We start from the raw sequence: 18,026 nt of genomic DNA, 5'->3' as shown, positions 1-18,026 counted from the left end.
CTTACCGGTATCCCCCGAGATTGATCATTGGACACAAACGCATTCACCAGTCGTTAAAATTCGACCCGAGTGCACACATCGTGGGCTCTATATTCTTTAGTGGAAAATTACAAAGTAACATTATTCTGCCAATAACTGTTCGCAGCCAAAATTCGATCTTTAATATCAACCTAACATTCAAGTCATCTAGCTGTGAAAGTTCAAACAATTTCCACCAGGAGTCAAAGAGCAGTAGCGTACACAACATTTCGATACGAACGCATGGGCGTATAGCCGGACGGACAAGTGCATTAATTAAGTTATGCCTCTTAGCGTGTTGGGGCATACACTTTATTGTTAACGATATATAAATTCAAGATAAATACAGTTTTCAGAAAAAACAGCTTATTTACTAAAAATACAAGTATGAAATCAATGTCTGACTCGTAGATCTACCAAACAATGCAATGTACGTACGTCCGATCGCAATGTTTGTAGAATATTTGGCAAAATTTGAAAATGTTGGGTGCACACTAACGGAAATGTAAGAAGAATTTTTAAATAAATCAGAAAAACATGTATACCCCTCTTGCATGCACGTAGTGGAATGGAATACTTTTTGAGTTCATTGTTAATTTTAAAAAGCATAGCTTTCTTAAATGATTGTTAATTTAGTGTTACTTTCGTCAAGGAAACAGCATTTATATTCCGGTTTGCAGTGTAACTGCAATAAATATACGAATAATTGCATATAAAAAACAAGTTTTAATAAAACCGAACGTTCAATTTTTCGCGAACATGTATCTTTAAGAACACAAAAATGTATTTCTTTTAAGCAATGCATTAACATCAATGGTGTCCGCCCGACCAAAAGATGAAAGGGCGTTTCACAAAACAATCCCTGCCAGCGGCAATCCGAACGCTTCTTTTAATTTATGCTGAACCTCTGTACAAAATGTAAAGACGGTCGGCCTTAACACCATAATTTGTCATCCCGACAAGGCATTCGGTAAATAAATACCGAACAATATCGTATATGAACTCATTATGTTTGATACAATTGAGGCATTGAAATTCTCTCGGTTTAAGATGTGAGCATTTCGGAAAGATAATAACAACTGTTAGAATAGTGAGATAAACAAAACTTTTATAGACGAAAAGTAAATTTGAGTTTTAGATAATTTCTGTGTGCTTAGCGTTTCATTGCGCTAGGCGCTTAACATCATCTCCTACACAAAGATTTGTAAGGTTTAAATAAACATAATAAATCAAAGGAAAGTATTATAAACATTGAGTATGGAGAGAGCAGAAGTAGATGGGAAAGATATTAAATGTTTTACGAGAGATTTAGGAGAGAATAATCTGACAGGGTTTGCAGACAATATTTCCTTTTCAATGCAAACATCTATAGTGGATTTCCGATAAGAGAGCGTCAAATTACTAAATAATCACCTAATGTATGCAGGCAGTGCATTAAATGCCTGCTAATGGTATTCGGCGGAGATTTAAGTGAAAGTAATTGAAAACTTTTGTTCAAATGAGAATAAGCATTCAATCGATAATGTGAAATAAGAAACGGATAAAACTATTTGCCGACACTTTTTGGATGCTAAGATGAGTTAAACATTACGATAAAACACTAATGACAACTGAAAACTGATATTGTTTATATATAATTTTTGATTTTGAACGTACATTTTAAGTGAAAATCATTAATATAGAATGATTATGTGTGAGAATGAATCCTGGTGGAACCGGTGTGCGTGAGCAGCTCAGCCTTTCTAAGATGACGCCAGAAATGTTCCGTGCCATCCGCCGCCAGGAGCGAACGACGGGTTTCGATTACTGGAAGGCGGGATTCGCCGGAACCTACACGCACATGACGTCCCCGGAAAGGCGCAAACCGTTCCAGCGAATGACGCAAGTAAACTTGGATTTTCCAGGCTTTCCTTGCCTAGATCTATATGGTAAAAAGAAACGCAAAGACGCCAATGACGTAACAAGAATTGTTGGACAGCCGTTAACGCTTACCCGAAGCAAAACGTGCATTGATGCGCCTTTACCGAAACCTAAATCAAGAAGCCATAATTCGAAGAAGTCTTCCTTTTCGGATCTCACATGTCTTCAACTAACAGACACAATATTTTCATATTCTTCCGTGCCGTTCTCCGGATTAGAATTTCTAAAACGTCAAATAAAACCGGCGCATTCAAAATACGTCCAACAGATTATAAGTGAAACTATAGACGGCGTCGATTGCTTAAATACTACTGAGGGATCGTCGGACGATACCCCACAATCGCATCTAGATGAAACCGATGGTTACCTGCCATTGCAAGATGGACATGTTGGTACTTTGAAGGCCGCCACGTACAGGCTTTCAAGTCCAAAACCACAGAAGTCAATTTTAAAGAACAGAGGCCTTCCTAAACAAACAGTGAATCACGAATCCGATAGTGAATGTGCTTTGTGCGAATTTGAGCCGGCTCGCCCCGCGGTGGTGTGTTCGTACCAGCTCCCGTCCACTGCCCGATATGGCGCTCTACCGGACGCTACGGCGTATTCACACCACGGATCTATTACGGTCATGTCTGCGAAACTAAAGAACCACGTGTGCAACACCAGTGCTAGTGGCGCGTTGAAACGACGCCCGAGTGAAACAAGTAGACAAATAATCAACTCAGATACCGTCGACGGATTTAGCGACCGAAAGAGGGTGGTCCGCTTCAATGCAGCTAATCAAATTCATGAATACACTCCATTGAAGCGATTGTATCATTTTGACGCCTTATAAAACAGTATTTTATTAAGATTTACAAAAAGAGAACTCGATGATTATATTTCAATTCAAGTGTATGTTAATACGTTGCTATCGACTTTAAGCGAATGCTAGTAAACTTAGTTTTATATATGAAAATATAATAGAATTATTTCGCGCTGAAAGACGCAGAACCGTTGAAATACTCCTGAATGCATATAATTTATGTTTTATTGATACATGGCGGTGTATTATGCTATAGCTTCGGGAAAAGATGGATAAATACATGTGCATTTTACTATAACGGTTTGTTCAAATCTTCAAATATTTTTATTTGGTAGTGAAATAGTCATAGTTTCCAAATCGTAATATATCACTGGGGTAGCGCATTAGATTTTAACTGCTCCTAAAGGATCCTGGATCGAATTACGCTGATAGCGAGCAGTTCAAGTAAACATTTTCTTGACATTACAATTTTACAAGTAGTATGTTCTTAATATAACAATTCTGTTAGAAAATGCAAATGATGACTGGATTTTTTTTTAAGTCGTGATTATGCTTTGTTTTATCGCACTTGACAAGCAAACGACATGAATGAAAATCGGAGCAGCGTACGGCTTTCGTATTGGTTCATTGTTTACATAGTGGACAGTTTAAACAGGATATTCTGATTAATACTGACCTAAGCGTAGAAGTGGTATTTAAGGACAAATATAAGATCAAATAATGTACAAAGTGGTGTCACTATTATGCAAATGGGAAGGGAGGATTTATAATTTTTAGTATATGTATATAACTTTATTTCCTCCAAATACACGAAGAGCTGAACAAATAATAAGACACAAGTTTACAATTGTTAACAAAAACATAAGGACAAAAATCTCTTAGAGGTCAATGAAACAGAGAGAAAAAAAAACAGTACGCATGTAGTATAAACATTAAACATCATAATGCACCAGTACATACGGGAATGAGCAGTACATACGGGAATGAGTGAATACGCATAACGCACATACACATGTATTATCAAACCAATGCTGACCAAAACATTCGCGAAAACAATTTGGCGTTCTAGGTACGAAAACGAAATTCTATAATAGCTTTAATGTTTAATGATCATGTACTCATAGCGTGTATAGCAACATAAGAAACAAACTGGTTAACAAATTACGAAGATAATATAAATAAATTCTTCGCTCGATTAGTGTGAGCTGCTTCATTCCTAGCAGACATATGTCTTTTTGTATTTAAGTACCAAATGCTCAACATCGTTTTATAACTCGTAAATACGTTTAAAATGTGTGCTTTCTATGTTTAAACCAACTGCCAAAACCGCTGAAATTTCCCTTCCTATCAAAACAGTTTAACGAGCACTACATTTTAATCAAATTGTGTGATCGCACCTCTGTTTATTGTTGTGTTGGTAGTGTTGTCACAAGGCTAAAATCGACGATCAACAAACACCGAATTGTTTATTCAATATCAGAGTCTGAAATGTGATACTGAACTATGGTCAGTTAACATAAATTATTGCACTTTGTAGTGTTTGGTGAAACAGTGTCTCGTTTGTTTTAACTATTTTTCTCAAAATGAAGATTATTGAGTTGTTGTTGTTTTTTAAATAATATTACAACATTCAAATAATTTTGCAATCCCTAAATATCATTGAGGTTTGAGCCATTTCTATTCATTGACTATTATAACATACATGTATAAACATTCTGGCAGGCTAAGGACAGGATTATCCTATGTGTTAAACAAACAGGGGACTGCAACCTACTCGTTTGTTCTTAATAAAAAAATCCCTTACAAGTAAGACAGAACTTTGTAATTCAAACGCCAGCTTGTTGCAACCAGAATAGTATGATCATTTACAGTATTCGTTTAGAAGAAGCAAACCTACCAGTAAATATTTTGCAAACGCGTCATGGTCTCAATAATATAGGAATGTGTTGAGACTGCTAGACAATATAAGTACATGTAGCTTTAAAATCGAATCATAGCTTTTATTAGTTCATCAAATATTGAAGGCATTGTCATTGTATCAGAATGAATTATTCAAACTGAGCAATCTTCAGAAACGATGGCAAAATATCCCTGACCATATTAATATTTATTCAGTTTGAAATTGAGATTAGCCTTGGTGTTGAACTATAACAGTACTCCAGCTATTTTGGGTTCACAATATGTATTTATTATAATATTTGTCAATAACATTATAATTACAATTTGTTAAAATCAATGTATAGGTTTTGTGGCGATGATGAAAATACGAATCATAGCATCACATGTTTATTTCAAAAGCGTGTCGGTGCATGGATGAAAGTTTTGTCAACCATACAAACAGCTATTGTGTTATTGGTTAACACGATACTTGCTGATTGTTATAATAAGAATAAGAACTTGTGATCTAAGTAAAACTACCCAATAACAACATTTCCACACATTAAAAAACACTGTTAATCCGCGTCATGCACACATTGGTCTTATGGCATATGCGGCCGGCGTAGCTCAAGTCCAGCCCGTGCACTTGCGCATTCTGGTCATGAGCTACGATTTCCTCTATAAAAATGCACGCCAGGTTTCGTGGTATCTCCTGCGTTTCCTCCTCATATCTTGACAAGACTGTGCGGATGCGCAGGCTGGGCTTGAGCTTGAGCTATGATGGCAGAAAATTGTATAAGACCCATTTTCGAATGACGCGGGTCTGTAAAACACAAATTGCGCCTTGTAAATGGAAGATCAAACAACGATACTTTCCGAATGCAATTTGGAATCCCACTGCGTAATTTATAGCAAACTGGCAAATGTCGGTAGCCTATACTTGCTTACTTGAAAGATTTTTAGACGGACTGACCGCGTACGTCACACATTTGTGGTTAGATTAATGAACGATCGCCCTTCTATCATAGACGCTATACTATTGAGGTGGTATTGTCCCACAATAAAAGATAAATGGCATTAACCGATAGGTTTCAATCATTTCTTTCCATGAAATTCGTTTTCATTAATATATCTTAAAAGCAATACTGTGTCATCAACATAAGGCGTTTATTGATAGCACATTCCGTCTTCCCCTTGCGATTTACTGACCCTGCACTGACCCTAAAATTTAAGGCTTGGGGAATCGAGGATGGAACCGGCAATTTTTAATGCGTAATTGTAACTGAGCCAAAGTGTGAATCTATGTTTCGTATAAAAAATAGAGAGCGGTCCGCGTTTCTCTACACTGAACAGTGTACCATACTTTACTGCAAAGAATAAATTGAGTGTATTTATTCGGGACTGTTGGCGTTATGTAAAAGTCATCTAAGGTGAAAAGCTGGTTTAAAAGCTACGCCGAAAAAAGTTAAATTTACACGAGCTTCATGGTGATTGACCGAAAAGTTTAACCTTCGCGTTTGACCAATAAAAGTATACAGGTCTTGCGCACGATAAGCTGGTTTTATATCGTGAAGATTTCTTTGGAAAGTTGTTGCCCTTCTGTGCGATGAATTGGCGAAGAGAAACACGCGACAAACGGTATTTACATAATGAACATAAAATTTGTCAAGCTTACATAATAATAGACGAAGGAACATTCCGGATATCTTAATTTTTTCAACATTTCAAGTAAGTTTTCGGGACTTTTACCTTACACGCGACTCGTCGTATCCGCATTACAAATTTAGGATGCTTTGGTTCATTGATGAATCATGAAATTTACCGTCCGGAAAACACGACATGATTGACGCGCTTTCCGTAATTGGTCTCGATAAACAATTAACAGTTTATGGTCGATCGGCGGTGATCATCGCTGCATTAAAACTTGATGTTGTTATTTATCAAATATACTTAGACTCTATGCAATTACTATTTTAAGTTCGGGCATACGTTGTTCTTCAAAGTTTGCAAATATTACGACGAAAAATTCAATCGCAAACTGGTAAGCGAGCACGAACTCAGAACAGATACCTTGAACTAATTACTCGCCAAAACACCACAAAATATATCGAAAGAGTTATCAAAATACGGTAGCCCTCTAGTAAGATTGTGTAACTAATTACATTTATCAGCCAAATATTCGATTTTACAACGCTTCAAATTAATATGGTACTTTTCCAATGCAATTAATTTACAACTGTGCGCTTCCATTTGTTTTTTTAAAGATGGTCGCACGTTTACATTATAACCAAAGTGTTCTACACACAGTAAATTGCTGATACGTTTGACCGAATAAACAGTTCAAATCACGCAATCCGGATAAGCGAAACGAACATGGCACAGTTATTTTGTCTTAATAAACCAGTACATGTATATTATATTATCGTGTAAAAAAATAATTGCGGACTTGCATGCTCCGGTCTATAACTTTTGGTATTGGTTGCGTATACATGTCCCAGGACACATTTATATAACACTCAACACTCTGAGAACCGACTCACCGCAACTGAATTTCACGACTAACGGACGCAAACAAGTTGACCGACCCTTCCACTTCAAACCAGGCACATGCACATCACCCACATACAATAAACTCAACATAATCCACATCAGATCATCATCACGCGTTTTCAGGGCACAGTATATAAGGTCTCATTGGCCAGCGTGCACTGAACTTTCTTAAAAAACACAATTCATTGGTGAATACCCGGGTTGCCGGGGTAAATTTGACCTACTTTGGCTCAAAACTAAATATTTCCCCCTGAAAGGTCACAGGGGCAGGTCGAGCTACAATTAATTACCTCGTGACGGGGCTAGTAGGACCTGTAACTGAACTCTGGAATACACACACATATACATGTATATTTAAATTTTGCCATTTTAAGCCCTTTTCGTTCCACCGATTTGAAGTTCTACTACCTGTTCTTCTTCAGAGTTTATTTTCAGGTCCCACGCCCCTTCACGGAGTCATTTTAGCTGGACCTGCCCCTGTGACCGTTCAGGGGAAAAAGATTAATTTTGAGCCAAAGTAGGTCAAATTTACCCCGGCTGTCCGGGTATTCGCCAAAGATATAATTTAGATCCAAATAGACCAGTGCACGGTGGCCAATGAGACCTGAATGTGCACTGGTAGTAGACAATTTCAAGACAAATTCATGTCTGAACGCAGCTCCGCCAAGGGACTGCAGCACACCGCTCTGCCTTTATGGCCACTCTCGCTGTCACAGGCCGTCGTCTTCATCCCCGAGACAGTTTCCACAGTGCGGGGTCCCTCAATAAGGCCACCTCCTCGATGTTCTACTGACGTACTCCGTGCATAGTCAGAGCAGCCCCAGGTCCGCCCCGTATTTCCTCCGCACTGGTGATCTCGCTGTTCCACTATCCCCGTCCCTCTACAGACGGGATCTCTGGCAGGTCCGGGTCAGCGAACTCCCGACGACTAGACCGCCTCATCTTGGGGAAGACAGCAAGCCCAGCAATGTGGAAGACGTCCGGCTCGAGGGTGGCAGACTCAGCTGGATTAGCAGAGCCACTCGCAGAAGTTCCCTTATAGAAGATCCTCTGTGGGTGACTCTCGCCTCGGTCGCGACGCGCACGCTCCAGCTGCTGACCGAGAGTTCTACTACCTGCTGGATAACTAGACTTATATACGGAATGTGTCTAGCCCCCCCCCCCTTTCTAAACTGGAGGTGCAAACCAATACTTAATACTGCTGGGTACCAAATCAACAATAAAAACTAAAACTGTGTGTTGTGTAGCCTCTGATTGCTGATTTCCGGTAAGTTAACACGTTATACCATGATGTCAATAAATCCACTTCAATAGTATTTTGATACCCACTTGTAGTTTTCTAACTGTTAATGTTGATGATCTATATCTCTATTTTGTACAAAAAATGTCTTACAATTTTAATCAATTCATGGACAATTACAAACTCGTATGTTTACTAAATTATACTATTATTTCGGACAAACATTACGGACACAGTAGCTGTAGTGTGTTTTTCGAAATAGTTTATCAGTTCCCTTTCTCTTCTTGCATAAAATAATCGCAAGCATGCCTTTTGTGGTTATTTCCTTCATCCTTTGTCTGCAACAATTTTTTTTGAATTGCTTGGTGGACTACATTTAGTCCAAATGACAGGGGCTGGAACGGTGTTGGGATAGTATCCTCCAATTACCGTAAGTCGACCGGTTAAGGAAACAAGTAAAAGAATTTCTGAATTTACGCAACAAAATGCAGCAATATACTATTTACCTTCAGAGATTTATTTAATTCCCGTTAAATCAATGTAAAAAATGATTATTTACAGCATGTTTTACTACTTAAAGCCGATAGTTCCATACACACTACAAGAACATTAACTCCGCGCGTTGTTTACCTTAAGTCGATACGTCACATCCGGGAAAGGGACAGCACTCTAGTGGTAATGGATTAGGCCAACTTAACTTAAAACTTCGCTTCTTTGAACAATTTTAACAAGAACTAAAACAGTAAAGATATATTAAATATGTTAAATATTAAATATATTAAATATGTTTTCAATATTTTATAAATACAATTGAACAAGTTTCTTTCACTTTTCTTAAGAACAATTTTCACTCTTCTTTAGCACAGCATGGGCACATAAATGTTGCACCTCTTCTGATGACTTTAATTTCTGTACAAAATGACAGGTGTACCCAGTGGTTGCAGGCTCTATTGTCACACTGTGCCCATTTTACAAAAGTCGTTTTGGATAAGCCTTAAAAGAAAACAAGTAAAAAAAATCACCATTAAGAAGAGGTCTGAAAACCAATTTAATAAAAAAAGCTTTGCCTTAAATTTACTACGATTTACTACTATTTCCGATATGAAGCGTTGTCAATGAAAGTGTTATGTTAAGATCGTCTGTTTTACATTTCAATTTTTGTGGGAATTTAATAAATAGGACCAATAAAATGTATGGGATATAGTTAAATTTGTGTAATTTAAGTTAAATTTTTATTTTGAAATGCAATTTTACCTGTTTTTTTCCTCATTTTGTTTTTATTTGTTTTTGTTTATAAGCGTAGTTATGTCACTTCATCGAAATACTCGGAGCGCTTGCGTGTGACGTCATCCAAATGGCCGCGTTCTTTATGTAAACAAAGTGGTCGAAATGAGGTCATGGTCGACTTACGGTAATCGTACAATATAACATAGTATGTTTTGACAGAAAATTCCCAAAATCAAAGTGAAATGTAACAAAATTTACAAGGGTTTCAACGAAAGAAAAATCTATTTTCTGACAGCCATTTATCAAAGTGTAGAAAATTGCATTTCCATAAAATCATACATGCCATAATTTTTTAGGTCCAAAGCGGGACATTCCATAAAAAATTGTCGGGACATTTGACCCAAAAGCGGGACACCTAAAACGATTTATCATTCCACCTTTACTGTAGTCAGTATAGTACTAACAAATACTCGTGATACTTTTATTCAAGACATAAAACATCTGATATGAAGCATGGAATCATAAACATAACAATAACAGTTTGATAAAATAAGACAAAAGCAAACAACGAGGATAATATTCATCTTTTTAGAGTACAAAATCTAGAACATTACGACAACAATACTCATTATATTAATTGCAATGGCAAACATTAACGCAGGGGAGGCTATCCAGTACACTGAAAGTACTGGTTACAGTAAACTATCTACCGAACAGTTACATCAGTTACACACGGAATGCGCGGCCGTACACATTTCAGAGGTAGGTTTTTGGTGGAAGCAAACTGTCTTTGTGTTCATTTTAACTCTCAACAACGCCTCAACCGTATTTACACCAACAAAAACAAAAGGACAAAAGAAGTCTATGGATGCTTTCTCGAATTATTTTTCTCTAATGTTCATAATCATATTTTGTTTTCTTCTTATATACACAGATTAAACTGAATTGTGAATTGTCAGGCGCTGTATTGGGGTAGTGTCAAACTGTCATGAATAACAACACGTTGTTTTTATTACAATAACACAAGACAAGATGGGTACCACTTTTATTGTTTGTTGCGATGTTTTTTTAAGCATGTATCCATGCGCAGTTTGTTACTTGTCAATTTTCGCGGCTTAATTGGAGTAGGGTCAAACTGTCATGCATAGCACCTCGTGGTTTTTAGCTTAATTGGAGTAGGGTCAAACTGTCATGCATAGCACCTCGTTGTTTTTATTACAATTACACCCAATTACACTAGACAGGATGGGTATCACTTATTGGACTGTTTGTTGCGATTTTGGTATATTGCACATTCGGATTATCCCGCTATTTATGAACTTAACATTAAATGTAAAAGACTCATTAATGACGTAGAGTTAATTTTACAAACAAATACAAAAATAAACACATTTTCAACATTTATTTCATTATAATACAACTATCGATAGCAATAAGCGACCACTATCTTGAAGACCACCATGGTGTGAATGCCTGATGAAATCAATAATTAGCCGATAAATCGCTGATAAGGTGTCATAAACAACACTGGTACACACGATAAGTAGAATCGGATTGTTAATTGGGGGCAATAAAGGGATTAGCGGGGGTAAGTGTTAGCGAAACAGAGCTTGAATAGCGAATTTTATTGGGAACCTATAGACCTTACATCATTTTTTACGAATGTCGGGACAAATCGCCTCATATCGGGACGGCGGGACAAAGGGCCCAAAAGCGGGACTGTCCCGCCGAGATCGGGACGTATGGCATGTATGATAAAATAATACAAATCAACTACTTTGGCATTAAGAATCCTACTTTTAATGACTGTCAATTTTGTTTACTTGGTTGAGAAGCAACAGCACGGTAAACACCTTAAAACTGTCCAATAATTAAGCTGTGTTATATAGTGGCGTTTTTCTAAACATATTCTATTTATATGCAGAAAAATCTGAGTTTGTAGTTATGGTTTCTCATTTCCATTGAAATGAAGTTTATTATCCCTCGCCATAGGCGGAAGGATATTGTTTTGGCGTTGTCCGTCCGTCTTTCCGTCCGTCCGGCACTTTTGTGTCCACAGCCATATCTTGGAAGTGCTTTGGCAGATTTCATTGAAACTTGGTATGAGTATATATATTAATAAGAGGATGATGCATGCCAAATGGCATTGTACACCATCTTTTAATAACGGAGTTATGGTCCTTTGTCTCTTAAAAAAATGCTTATTTAGCTGAGTGTCAAATATAACACTTTTGTGTCCAGAAGCATATTGGCAGGGGATATCAATTCAACAAATTTGCTTGTTTGTATAAGATCAATACCAAATCTAACCATATTTACTTGTCTAACAACAAACTGTGGTATCTGCATAAGCTGTGAAAACTTAAAAAAAATAAAATAAGAATATTAACTTTTTAGTTTTTAAATCCTTTCTTTGTCTTACAAACTCAAATGGGTAAAGAAAAAATGGTTGTCCATACTGATGTTAATAAAACATAAAATACATACATAAAACTGGGGAATATTTTGTTAGCTGGCTTTACAATTTAATGATAGTGTTTACACAGTTAATCCAATAGAGCACGCTCCGTAATAACATGGAACCACTATTACACGGTTTGGTCTTGGCTCCCTTTTTTCACCTTTCCTTTTCTGTCTCAGGCGTTTTTTTTTCATTAAAATATGGCTACAACCATTAAGCTGATTTGCATAAGTGCTAAAATAGAATGGATCAGAGACTAGCCATTTTTGGGGCATTTGAAATTTTAAGTGAGATAATCATGACTCAGAGACTGTAAATTCAAAAGACAAAATCATGTTAATACCTATGAACTTATAAACATTAAATAAAAGCTTAAATTTTCAGCTTTGAAAACACACTTAAATTGTCAGCTATTTTTAAATCAATTAGTCTTAGCTTTGTGCTGCTTTTTTTCAGTATCATGGGTCGGTTAGCAAGAAAGCGTAAACATAAGGGGGACAAACCCATGAAGGAGAAGTACAGAACCAAGCGTAAAACCAAGGACATTGATGAGGTACACAACGACATGAAGCCTGATAATGCCCAGAATCTTCTAAAACAAGACATCGACTTTGATCGACCTGGTTTTGGACAGTTTTACTGCATTCACTGCGCGTAAGTTTCATTATTTTCAGGTTTAAGCTAAAAAAATGGGGAGTAGGACCCATATAATATTCACTAACCCTCAATAAAATAAACAAATAAAGATGTTGTTGCCCATATCAGTGTCATTATTTTCTTAAAAAATCCTTCAAAATAAATAATCCTAGGATATGAACTGGTGAATTCATAGTACTCGCTAAATACTCATAGTAAACAAGACTATTGCCAAGCAATATGGTCCCCTACTGGTGAAACTCCACCATTTTCAGCAATATTTCTAGTCTAATGGTTGGCATAGCAACCAGAATTCTTGACGTAGGAACAAAATGAAATGACGTGCATAATCTCCGTATTGCCATCTGTCCATGTTTCAAGTTTCATGAAAAAATATGAAGACCTTTTAAATTTATTGCAGGATCCACCATTTTCAGCAATATTTCTAGTCTATTTGTTGCCATAGCAAACAGAATTCTTGACATAGGAACACAATGAAATGACATGCATATTCTCCATATTGCCATCGGTCCATGTTTCAAGTTTCATGAAAAAATATAAAGAACTTTTAAAGTTATCGAGGATCCACCATTTTCAGCAATATTTCTAGTCTCAGAGTTCTTGACGTAGCAACAAAATGAAATGACGTGCATAATCTCCATATTGCCATATGTCCATGTTTCAAGTTTCATGAAAAAATATGAAGAACTTTTTAAGTTATCGCAGGATCCAGAAAAGTGTGACAGACTGACTGACTGACAGAGCGCAAACCATAAGTCCGATAGGGGACAAAAATACTGGAATGTAATGCTGTTATTATATAAATGAGTTATTAAAGATTTTCACTAAAACAAAATACGTAAACAAAGACATGTATGTTGTTACTTCTTTTATCTTTCACTTAACAAAATGAAAGACACTTGCAACAACTACCATGTACAAATTAAATTTTAATTGTGTAATTTCTTTCATTATATGTCTTAATTTTCAGGAAGTATTTCATAAGTGAACCTGCCATCAAAGAGCATTTCAAAGGAAAACCACACAAGAAAAGGTAAAAGTTGAATATTTGATTAACTTCTATTTAAATTAGTATTGTATATGTTTGAAATCTCAGTTGGTATTAAGACATTAATATTGAAGCAGATACAAACTGTGTATATCTCAGCAGAATTTGAAACTAGGTCACTTTGGTTTGAAAAAATAGGTCAAATAAGAGAAAAAGCTTGTGACGACTCTCGGGGCCACATTTATTGCCCAATCTTCATGAAAAAAAATGTGAGAACATTTTCCCTAATAATATTTTGGCAGAGTACAGGTGGATCAAAAACTAGTTTGTTAGGTCATATTATAGAGAAAGCCTGTGAACACTCTAGAGGCCACAGGTATTTCACAATCTTCATGAAACTTGTAATTATATATGTGGCAATAACTGATGTTTTTTCAAAAACATGGTTGCCAGGTGTTGACAAAGTTGTACTGACATGTATTACGTATGTGATTTCTTGTGAACACAACTTGCCTTTAAAAGTCAATGAACGTGTTGTCTCAGGTGAGAGCCTTAGGTCTTTTGGCCCTGTGGTTACTATTTTATTACCATACTGTTTTATTACCAGAAACAAAACTGCATGTCTATTCTGCATTCTGTGTGTTGCATTATATGTCTAAAAACACAGTCAACAATTTACCTGCACTAGCCACATTGTCTCTAACGGATTTACCCTGTTAAAGTTGAACTATTTTAGTGGCCATAAAATGGCTCCTTGTTATTAAAAAATGGGGACAAAATTTAAAAAATGTTAAAAAGCCAAATATTTTCCAGTGAGAACCTTGAATGTACCTACTGCCATTCTGTTACAGGATCAAGGCACTCAAGGTTGAGCCATACACCCAGGCCGAGGCAGAGAGGGCTGCTGGAATGGGCTCCTATGTCGCGCCCAAGCCTGTCGAAGTGAGCACCCAACCACTGAGCACAGGCATGGACCTCGAAACTTGATGGAGACTAAAGAATTGATGTTGTGCTCATGTGATAAAATGGATATTGTGCTTATGTGATTTTTAACAGATTTTATAAGCTCACCTGCTAAGGGTCCAGAGGTGTAAAATTTTATGATTGGTTTATTTAAATGATAACCCTATTTTCAAACTGGCCGTGCCTTGAGGATCACATTGTTTGTAATTTAATCTTGTATTGCAATATACTTACGGATTGTTTATACAATTTTTCTTTATATCATGCCTCTTGAGTGAGATCTGACCACACTTCAGGGGCATAAAGTCAATAAAGACTACATAACCATAATAATTTAGATTTTCTTTTTCTAAAAAAAATAGGTGAGCAATCTTGGACTATATTGGTTCTTGTTTGAGTGATTTTGTTTTTAAAGTTTGACTTTGTTATGTAAGTGTTCAAGGCTTAGTAGCAACACAAATCTAAATTATTGATGCTTTATGAAATACATACTCCTTTCTAGTTCAATAGAACGTATGGCCCACTTGAATGAGCTCCACAGAGCTGCATTGTTAATGAAATCTTTGGATGAAAATGTTTCACATTGTAGAAATAATGTGATTTTCTCTAACATACATGGTTGTGGATGGGTTGCATTATCTCTGTGATGGGCCATGTTGTTTAGTATATTAATCCTTGTTTTGTTATGAGGGATTTGTTATTGTGATGGTAAGTCACTCTCTAATAAATGTTTTTTTCCTGTTGTTACTGGCTTTGCCTGCTTTTCATGGCTTCTATCGAGCATTATTGTATGTCACCTTAATAATGCCATTCGAAACAAATAGCTGAAAACTAAATATAGCTCATTTCAAATGCAAATTGTGGTTACTTGAAGATTTTGCAGACATTGGTTTCACTTAATTATTTTATACTTTTGTCTATACTGCTTATATTATAAAGTTTAAGGAGCATAAAAACACCTTTGATAAACATGTAAGATTAATGTCTTGAAGGGTAATAAAACGTTGATGCACTTGTTAGTAGTTTATTACCAATTGTTCTTTTTCAGTGCTGGTGAAACATGATTTAGAACTGAGAAGCCTATTACTTCATTACTTGTGAGGTGTATATTGATATTTTGTTAATAAAAAAAGTGATAATTATTGTTCATTCGCGAAAACAAAGCAGGTAAAGATGTCAGATCTAGTACTTGGATCCATGTTTAGGCCATGCAATGGAAGTAAAATTCAAGTTTAAATACATGTTAACAAAAAAGAAATGGCATTGTCAATTATTAGTATACCTCAAAACCATTATCAGAATATTGGTTTTGCAGTATATGACACTTGTGAAAGAAAGTCGACCAAGAATAACAATACTCTGAATAGGCAGGTAGGTTATTGGAAATAAACCATCTTTATATTCAAAAGAAGTTATTACTGATCTGACATAAAAATGTTCAGCTGTCAAGTTTTACCTCGGAGCTACTTACCTTAGACTTGCAACTGAAGCCATGTCTATTAGTTTCTGCCGTTCATCTTGAGAGCAGGACATATTGTCTTAGGATGATGAAACTTTATGCAAACAAAAATTCCATCCAGATATTGGTGAAAGTTTTTTACCATACACAATACATGCTAGTAGAATCTTATACCAAACAATGTATAATCTTACTACAGTTCACAATGCAAGAAATATGAAAATCCATCCTGATAAATAAATTGGACAATTAAAACAGTCTACATTAGACCTCTTATTGTGACAATAAACATAGATCGACTGATATGTATATTGGGTGTTATATGACCTTATGGTAAACATGATGGTTCTGACAGTGATTAGGAACTAACATGATATTTAAGGCCCTGTCAGTTTCATATATAGGGTTGCTTTGGGGTCTGACCTTGCAATTTCTGACTTGGCCAAGCACAAGTATGAAATAGTTAGGAAATAGATGCTTAAAAATATGGATTGTCACATAAGCGTCAATTTTCTGTGACAGATGTAATTAAGTTTGGCAAGTAACTGTGATCAATTGATCTAATTAAGGTTATGGATCCTCACAGTTTCAATTTATTTATATTCCATTATTTAAGGTGGCAGTTGGATTTATGGGTCTTAAAAAAAAAGCCAAATTCAGTCACTACTCAGTTTTTAAACAGGTTTTCCGAAGGAAAAAACTGGTTATTAGATTGGCGAATGTTGGCTGGCGGGAAGGTGGGCTGGCGGGCGGAACAAGCTTGTCCGGGCCATAACTTTGTCGTTCATTGTGAGATTTTAAAATCATTTGGCACATTTGTTCACCATCATTAGACGGTGTGTCGCGCGAAAGAATTACGTCAATATCTCCAAGGTCAAGGTCACACTTGAGTTTAAAGGTCAAAAATGGCCATAAATGAGCTTGTCAGGGCCATAACTATGTCATTCATTGTGAGATTTTAAAATCATTTGGCACATTTGTTCGCCATCATGGGAGGGTGTGTCGCACGAAAGAATCACGTTAATATCTCCAATGTCAAGGTCGCCACGACTAAAAATATATTTATTTTGAAACAATCTTGCAAAGGGGGTTAATTTTGTTTGTTCATGACAAAAGTTCAGTTTGAGTTGTCTCCCTTTATCAGATTTTTTTTTCATTTGTTCATCAATATTAGACGGTGTGTCGCGCAAAAGAATTATGTCGATATCTCCAAGGTCAAGGTCACACTTTGAGTTATAAGGTAACAAATGGCCATAAATGAGCTTGTCCGGGCCATAACTATGTCATTCATTGTGATATTTTAAAATCATATGGCACATTTGTTCACCATCATGGGACGCTGTGTCGCATGAAAGAATCATGTCAATATCTCCAATGCCAAGGTCGCCACGACTAAAAATAGATTTATTTTGAAACAAACTTACAAAGGGGGTTAATTTTGTTTGTTCATTTCAAAATTTCAGTTTGAGTTGTCTCCCTTTATAAGATTTTTTTGTTCACAATAAAAACCTGGTTTTGTGACAATTTTGTCCCTTGTTTTTTTTCATTAGATCCATACAAGTACGACCAATACCTACAAATTTCCCAGGGACAATGTATAAAAATCTTATCAACTTGTTGTTGCAGCGTTAGTGCTGATAAATGCTGTCCGCCTCTTTATGCCTGTTGTGCCGGAGATTGTTAAAAGGGGAGATGGTTAAGGATCATTAAAATCCTGTAATATTACCCAATTTTGTAAAATCTATTTATGTATTGAGAAATGTTCAAGTGTTTTGTTATAAAATGTATTAAAACTAGTATATTAAAACCATGTCAAGAATAAACAATACTTATAAACAATATCAACACCTTATCCTGGGC

At 36.2% G+C, this 18,026-nt stretch overlaps 1 protein-coding gene across 1 annotated transcript; it reads left to right on the top strand.

The window, feature by feature from the left end:
- Positions 1 to 8,369: 8,369 nt before the first annotated feature.
- On the top strand, positions 8,370 to 15,722 carry LOC127831991 (zinc finger protein 593-like). Its single transcript, XM_052357121.1, has 4 exons — positions 8,370 to 8,438; positions 12,556 to 12,753; positions 13,727 to 13,789; positions 14,596 to 15,722. The coding sequence occupies exons 2-4, from the start codon at positions 12,560 to 12,562 to the stop codon at positions 14,729 to 14,731; spliced, it is 393 nt and encodes a 130-aa protein (XP_052213081.1). The 5' UTR covers positions 8,370 to 8,438; positions 12,556 to 12,559; the 3' UTR covers positions 14,732 to 15,722.
- Positions 15,723 to 18,026: the final 2,304 nt, after the last annotated feature.

This window comes from Dreissena polymorpha, chromosome 5 (genome assembly GCF_020536995.1).
Source record: "Dreissena polymorpha isolate Duluth1 chromosome 5, UMN_Dpol_1.0, whole genome shotgun sequence".
NCBI classification, from domain to species: Eukaryota; Metazoa; Mollusca; class Bivalvia; order Myida; family Dreissenidae; genus Dreissena; species Dreissena polymorpha.
This window is presented reverse-complemented; position numbering and strand designations above follow the sequence as displayed.